The 8,269-nt window shown below is 37.6% G+C and overlaps 1 protein-coding gene across 1 annotated transcript; it reads right to left on the reverse strand.

The window, feature by feature from the left end:
• Positions 1–923: 923 nt before the first annotated feature.
• LOC310940449 (G-protein coupled receptor-associated protein LMBRD2B-like) lies at positions 924–8,269 on the reverse strand. The gene is made up of 18 exons (XM_083905426.1): positions 8,193–8,269; positions 7,217–7,440; positions 6,911–7,011; positions 5,874–5,969; positions 5,585–5,752; positions 5,289–5,499; positions 5,096–5,170; positions 4,926–5,018; positions 4,653–4,836; positions 3,932–4,113; positions 3,688–3,821; positions 3,312–3,417; positions 3,102–3,199; positions 2,699–2,802; positions 2,229–2,275; positions 2,005–2,113; positions 1,728–1,821; positions 924–1,618 (listed from the first exon to the last, which is right to left on the reverse strand). The coding sequence occupies exons 2-18, from the start codon at positions 7,388–7,390 to the stop codon at positions 1,549–1,551; spliced, it is 2,046 nt and encodes a 681-aa protein (XP_083761552.1). The 5' UTR covers positions 7,391–7,440; positions 8,193–8,269; the 3' UTR covers positions 924–1,548.

The raw sequence follows: 8,269 nt of genomic DNA on the forward strand, positions 1-8,269 counted from the left end.
TTAACAAGTCGGAAGATATATATAACTTCATTTAAAATGTGACGGTCAAACCGAGAGAGTGTGGCGACCAATGTGTTGCAATTTTTAATCACTGTTGTCAACCTATGCTCGCGTCGTTAGGCTAGCTTGATAGCTTGTCCGGTAACTACTTACCCTGGTCACTCGAGACACGAAGCAGGAAATAAGGGTTGGACTCAGGATGAGGAGATACGTTTCAGACCGTTTCGACGAGCTCGCAATTAGCCGCACATCACCGTTAGACAGTGTAATTCATTGTTTCCATACAGACAACACGGCATAGACCTACAGTCTGCAGTGCAGTGTGAACAAGCGGCGGTTCAGATTTTTCTTGCGTTGTAATTGTACTTACGGTAGTACGGGTGCTGGAAGAGGTCAAAAGTAACGCGGACTCAAAAGAAACGGGCATGATTTCTATAAACAGGTACATATTCTATGTAGACTTTAATCTTTTATTTATTTATTATTTTCAGTGACTTTGATATCATGTGAGCTACTGACTATAGTCAAAATAAGGCCAAATTATAACACACATGATTTAATAACTTCCCCTGCCATGGGACTTGTAAATGATTATTATCTATTATCTTATCTGACATTTTTTATTATATATATTTATATGTCGATCATTGGTTGTATGTCAGCCAAAGTTTAATATACAGGTTCTTATGTGTTATGAACATTAACATAATTTTAAAAAATCCACTGACGTGACATAGCATCAGTGCCTATTTATATTGATTCTGGACAAAGCATTCCTCTTTGTATTGGATTTTAGTGAAATTCCAGTACTATATACAGAAGAGGATAGTAATACATTTACTCATTCAACTTTCACTGAGAAAGATTTTTGTGTTGAGGAGAGACCACACAAGTAATGACCAATCCTGGAATCAGACTGAATTCACTTATTTATTTTAATTACTTGCAGATATTTTTCAACATGAAATATAGGATAAACGCAGGTTATACAACAACACATTTATAAAAAGCAAATTAAAATTAAATGTGCTTTTTGTTAGCCTTTATATTTATAAATAATCTACTTTATACTTTTTAGACCCGCGCTTTCACTTGTCCCTAAGTAAAATTTCAAAGAAATGTTACATTTATTCAACAACAATAAGAATAATAATAAAAAAAATATTTCCACCTGCAATATGAATATTAATTATTTTGTCATTGGCTTTCAAGTCATGCCCCACATCGACTCCAACACAAAAAATGTCATAACCCAAACAGAACACTGCTCTTTTTATTTAAATGTAATGCCCATAATATTTCCTATGAATATGAATATTTAAAAAAAACAATAGTCCCGTGACAGACTGGCTTCATGGCCAATATCAGTTTGGGTGCAGTACACTCATGTCTGCTTGACATAATAGTTGACTTTATAGTCACAGAAAACAATTGTTAAAAAGGTTTACTTTAACCCTTCACATTATAATACATTATATTCTTGTCACAGAATAATTGTCCTCTTTTTTCCTGAGATTTAACTGTTTGCATTCCCTTCAAGTCCTGAATCTAGCAAAACTCATCAAAGTTGGCCGTGCTAGACACTGACAGAGACTGGTACCGTCCTCCGGTAGATCGACTGTCAAAGTAAAACACAAAGAGAATTCTAAGATTTAGCTTATTTAGCCTTTTTAAATCACCAAATATGTCTAATAAATTTAGTGAAAACCAAAAAAAACAAAACGTACCTCCTGTTTGGTGAAGCGTCATCATTGGAGTCAACTTGCAGTAAGTTTGTTTGCTGCTCATCCGTTTCTCCGTCTCCTCTAATAAATGTAATTACTGAAAATAAAGGAAAGAAAAAAGATACAATAAATGCATTTATTTTTGGAAACGAAATATAGATCTAATTAATACAAGGATGAGGGAGGTTTGTTGTGATGCAGATTTTGCCACTGCTGTTGGACAGTATTATTCTGCTAACTTTCAACGTTCATGGTTACATTTGTTTTCTTTTATCCTTACCGCTTTTCTTGATCGCAGTCAAAGGGCTGCACTTGTTATCCTTGAACTCAGAGTAACCCTCTATGTTCTGCTCACTGGTCCCCTGGGCTCCATACCGCTCCCTCCAGGCCTGAAACACAAAACAAAACAGGTACATAAATACCTGGATGGAGCACTAACCAAGAGAGACAGTGAGACAACAGGATGGTTTGTATTAGCTTCTCAGGAGAATAAAAATTCCTAACCCATCTTCGATTTTCTCCATCTTCAGCTTTCTGTCTTTTCCTTCTTTCTGCGAGGAGGAGAAATATTTAACCATATTATGAAAAACATCCGCACATTTGTTCATAATTATAATCACTACTTTCATACATTCATCAACTTAATGCTAACTGATTATAAGAAAAAGATACACAAATATAACAGCTAGTATGTGTGTGTTTATATATATATATATATATATATATATATATATGTATGTATACGTGTGTGTGTGTTTTTGTCTCACCAGTTGTTGAATGACAATAATAATACCATAGGTATAATGGTGTTATCAATAATTAGAGCCACAATAACAATAGTACCTATTAAGAACTGTAAATGCTTATAGATATTAGATAATTAGATATTAGATTAGATATTAAATAACACTTGAGCTAACTCCAAAAATTAGAGGAGATCAGAAACAGAGTAATTGAGTTTCTGACAAATCTACCTCTTCTGATGAGTTCCGTGCCTTCATTCACCAAGTCTGAGGTCAAGTCATCATCAGTAATGTACTGATGGAAGCCCATGAGGTTCAAACAACGAGAGACCAATCTACAAATCCAAGCAAACACTTATGTCAAACATTTGTATTACAATGAAGATGCAGCTTAATTTTATACTATACACCACATATGCCATCAAAACATTGTTGCCTTCTCAGTAATGGATTTCTGAGGCCGCACATAAACTGTGTAATAGAAACAAATGTTATTTGTGTGCAGCCATGTGAGCGAATATCAGCTGATATACTGATCTAGCTTTAGTAAGCCAATAAGGTAAATGTGTACAATATTTTAATATTGTCTCTATATTACAATAATAACCAACATAGATTGTTTTGGTTTACTTACTTGTAAAAGCTGGCAAAGCACAGCAGTAAAATCAGTATGGGATAATAGATATAGAAGCCATCGGATATGAAGGAGAGCAGATGCATAGAGCCCATGATCTGGTACATGGAAAGAAACAGAGATATTATTCTTTTTGTGATCATATACTATAACATTTTACTACATTGATGTTATCTGCGATGGGTGCATAAATAAATGTTTTTAACCCACAGAAGTGTATGATGTTTGTATTCTGTCCTGGTGCGAGATGGCGGAGTCCATGTGAATCAGGCCCAGGAAGTTGAGGCACAAAGGTGGAGTGAGGCGACAAAACAACCTTAGCAGAGAAAATAAAGAGAAGACACACGATCATAACACAGGATGTGAAAATGCTGTGAAAAGGTCAGGATAAATTCTGCTTCTACTCAAAAGGTACAGTGGGCAGGATATTTTGGGCATTATTCATCGGAGAATAATGTAAATCATGGAAAGGTAGAGAGAATAAGTTTCTGTTTTCAGCCCAACAATAATAATGAATTATGTTAACGCATACACATTATATAAAGGAAATCTGTGAGCCGTTATTATTGCTTTGTGAGGTACATACATGCCGCTAAACAGCAGGCTGTAAGCATCGGTCTGGTGATGTGGCACCAGGTAATAGTAGTTGAAAATCCGTATCCTGAACACTGTGGAGTATACACACACACAGAGGAAGAAGATAGTGATGAAGCACGCCATCTGGTGAAGAGAAAGAGAATAACAGGTAGAGAATGGATGAGTTCAGTGCACTGCATTCAAAGAGCACACCGTTTTATTAAAGTACATTTAGGAAATATTATATTGCTCACCTCGATGGAAATGTAGTTGTATTTTTTTTCAGCGACCTGAATAAGGACAGCAAAGAGAGAAAGGACAGGGTGCGTGCTGAAGAAGGTGCACTCGGACCATACGACCGCAATGGAGAGTAGACACAGGAGCAGAGCCAGCAGCCTGTAGAAACCCTGCCTCAACACACACTCCCAGTACCACTCTGAGGACGACAAACGCACACAGACACACCAATTCAATCAATTTACACACATCTCATATCGCAGTCTCTATTCATGAATTCAAAAGGTTAGGGTTAATTCATTTTACCACCACAGAGACAGGCTGCACCTGATAAAATGTTTTAATTAAACAATCTTCCTGTGGAGGTGTAATAAATAAATGGCTCGTTATCAGGCTTCTGCAGTGCCTGCTGATGAGCTGACTATTTGATCGGGTGTGTTGGAGCAGGGAACCATCTTAAAATATGCCTTACCTTTCTTGCTGTGGCTAAAAATCACATCAACTTTAACCGATCATTAGAACATATAATACACATTTCCTTTCTAGCAGTTTAGAAATGTGTATTTTTAGTCATTTATCTGGCACCATGGGTCTACATTAATATTTATTAGAGGCCCAGAATGACTGGAAAAAGACGGTAGCACTACTATACAAGATTTAAAATGGTAAGAAGAATAAGTCAAAGAAATACAGACAGAAAAATTATAAATGTGTATTGACTTTAAACCCTCAACTTACCCACGGTAGGCGTGTAAATGAACCTACGGGTCCAGCTGTGTCCGTGTGTGGAGGGAGGGCTGTGGACAAAGTGTCTGACTGGGCTGTTCTGGGATTTCGCCACATCTTCAAGATAAAAAGCCTGGTCCAACAAGATCGACCACTGAACCCGAGTCTGACTTTGTCTCTGCACTGCGGATATAACCTGAAACACACACACACAGGCAACAAGTGACATGTTTACTTTACGTGCTGCTTTAACTCCACATTTAAAACAGTGTAATTGACAATTACTTTTTTATGAAGCCTAACGAGTCCATGTTCGGTGGGAGGGGCAGAAGTGGTTTCGCCGTCTCTTCCCAGGTCCTCTTGGTACTCAGTGGGACACTGAAAAGAGATGAGAAGCACATGAAGGACGTCCCACTACAAAAACTGAGAGCAATATGACAATTATTATTTCTCACCTTAGTCAAAATGGTGTCCACACATTTCCTGAGAGAATGGTTGTGCCTGACAGATTCATGGACAGCTGCCACCTCCTACATTTAACATTTAATAATCATCTTTTTAATAAAAACAAGCTGAAAATGCTTTCTAAACAAACAGGGTCAACTTTAATTTTTCAGCCTTCTCTCAACAGTACTGAACTGAACTCACCTCCATTACATCTGCTAGGTTCTCCTCAGCTGCTGCTTTCTCAGCAGCCAGTTTTGCTGCCTTGAAGTAGGCCTTTGCCAGCAGGTAACCATGGGAAGATGAGAGCCAATAAGAACGAGGGAGCTCAACCAGGCCATTGCCGAGCAACAGCACCAGAAGGAAGAGGCCCCAGGTGTTGGCAGCTGTAATACCGATGGTCTGGAGTTCTGACCTGCACAATTATTACACAGCATAATAGCACATAACTCACAAAATTATTTCTCGATTGATTCTCGAAGTTGCAATTCTCAACCTACCAGGTGAGTTTCCACTGTGGGTGAGCAGCCACGTAGATGAGCAGAGAGATGAAGATGAGGAGGTAGGTGCCGTAATAGATTGCATTTTCAATAAGAGCCGTTTTAATCTTTCCAACCCTGGAGAAAGCGCCGGACTGTGCATAAGACTGCATGAAGGGCAAGAGCAGCCTGTGTACACAGATACACAAAGAGAGAGTGGAAGACAGTCAATGTAGTGAAACACAACTGTCCAGATTATAAATAGACAATGGATGAGTGTGTGTGTGTATGTGTGTGTGTAAGACCTCACCAAGTAAGAAACTGGGAAGTCCAATAAACAACTCTCCAGAACACTGGGAGGACACCGTCGGGGATGTAACTCCAGGGCTTCTCACACTTTGGTACACTAACACATACATACACACACACACACAACACAGCCCATATATATATATACAATACAATTTCATTTGGGTGTCATTTCATTTCATTTCATTACATACTATTGTTGAAAAAACAAACCCTATTTCTTCAAATTAAATTTGTTTCAAAAAGGAATAGAACTAATTTATGAGCAGTCGTGCTGCGGCCAAGTTTTATAATTATTGTTTGCGGCACTATGAACACCATAAATAGAATACATTTAATCTTAAAATGAAGACTTTTGTTGGTACCAGTTAAGTGAAAACAAATAGACATTCTTTTTTAGTGTTTGATTTGGTGTTAATTATGTAAAAAAGACAATACAGACAAATTATTAGCAAACATACAGTGCTCAAGAAATGTATTAGACCACCACCCAGTGTGCCCTAAATTAACAGCATTTATAATTGTCAAAATCATTCTTTATGTTTCTGTAATGGTTAATACACCAGTATGTAGAAGTGCTTTAACCAAAATGATATGTTTAATGCTAAAATATAATTATTATTGTTAAACATGTACTGTTTTAGAAAAAAAAATAGTAAAGCTCATTATTTTTCTTGATTAAGAAAAAATATAGTTATTTACTTGCATTCCTGAACAGAAAAATTAGTTTTTCTGCGCTGGTTCAAAGACATGCGCTAGTTTTAAACACATTTTTGAAAAAAATATTCATGATTTCTGGTGGTATAACGTAATATAAATTAAAAATATTAATAACTGCTGAGGATAAAGTCCAATTGGAATAGTAAACAAAAAACAGTTTGTGTAGTTACTATCAACTGCAGATAAAAAAAAGAAGAAAAAAAAAAGAAAGATTATATTCTGTGTATGATGTTGAATGGGTTGGAATATAACATGTAGAATCAGACTGAACTGTAATGGTAGTCCAGGTACCAGTAAATCAAAAAGTGCTTTCCTTACCGCACAGATGGGTAAAGAGATGAGCTGAATTGAGTCTGATTATTCGGAGTTAAAGGCGTAGGTTGGTTTGAAGTGTCTAGAAGACACTGCCTGTAGACGGTCTAGGGGCAGAGTCAGGTAAACAGATAATGATAATAAAGACTCAAGATTCATCTCTTAACAATGGTATGGGTACATAAGGCAGGTGCAGTGTAAATAAAACTCAAGGACAATCAAATACACACCCACACATTTACATCCTGTTGATCCTGTTTTTGTCCCGAGAAAAATAAGTAACACTGGTTACCATGGTGGGAAACTTCCTACCGTGCTGACATCAAGTGGCAGGATGAAGACGATGAGAAAGCAGAGGTACCAGGAGAGCAGGGTCCCTAAGAGGACCATCCGCTGCTGCTTCCTCAGGTCTCCGTAGCGCTGGAGGAGGCATAGGGCCAAGAAGAAGACAACGACAACCACAACAGCCAGAGCAGCGCCGCTCATGTCGATGGACGAACCGGGGGCAGATGTCAGGAGGAGCTCATGGTGACAGACTGGAGAGGAGGAACAGAAAGATCAACAGAGGGAGACGAAGAAATAAATAAACAGCCAACTCACTGGATATCAGCTCTTATCTACAGATAACAGGGAGAATTTGTATGACACTCAGGGACTGGAAGCTGGAAGTAGAGGAGAGAGGGGAAATCACATAGAACGGTGTGAATGTGTGAGATTTGTACACAAATATCTAGATGTGTGTTTGTGTGTGTGTATACTTGGCATTCCTTGTGTTGTGAGGACACAAATCTGTTTACACAGTCCCATTATGGGGACTATTCTTCCTTATGGGGACACAAATCAAATCCCCATAATGTAAATTGCTACATTTTAAGGTGAAAGCATATTTTAAAGTCAGGGTTAAGATTAAGCCAGTAGTAGTTATGGTTAAGTTAAGTGTCCTCACTAAAAATGCTATACAAGAATATGTACAAATAGCATTATGTGTAAAAGAGTGACAATTATTTTGCTCAGCTGTTTCACTATTAGTTGATTAGGTCCATACAGCATCAGCCATTGCTGAAAGAATGACAACTTCCTAAAAATGTCTCGTCTTGTCACCAGACCAAATATATTCAGTTTACTGTCAAAGAGGAGCAAGTAATTCAAAATACATTTACCAAAGACTACAAAAAGTCATGTTTCAAGTTCAATTTCACAGACAGTCACTAAACTAAAGTTTTGTTTACTGAGTTTTCCCTTTCTTTAAGCACGCGGAACAGATTTAAAGTGATTTGTTTTGCTTTACCTTTCGAGATTGTTCTCTCAAACACGAGACGAGGGTCCACTTGTTGTTGTTGTTCTAACAGTCACGACGAGTCCGTT

This window comes from Microchirus variegatus (assembly GCF_963457635.1).
Source record: "Microchirus variegatus genome assembly, chromosome: 18".
NCBI classification, from domain to species: domain Eukaryota; kingdom Metazoa; phylum Chordata; class Actinopteri; order Pleuronectiformes; family Soleidae; genus Microchirus; species Microchirus variegatus.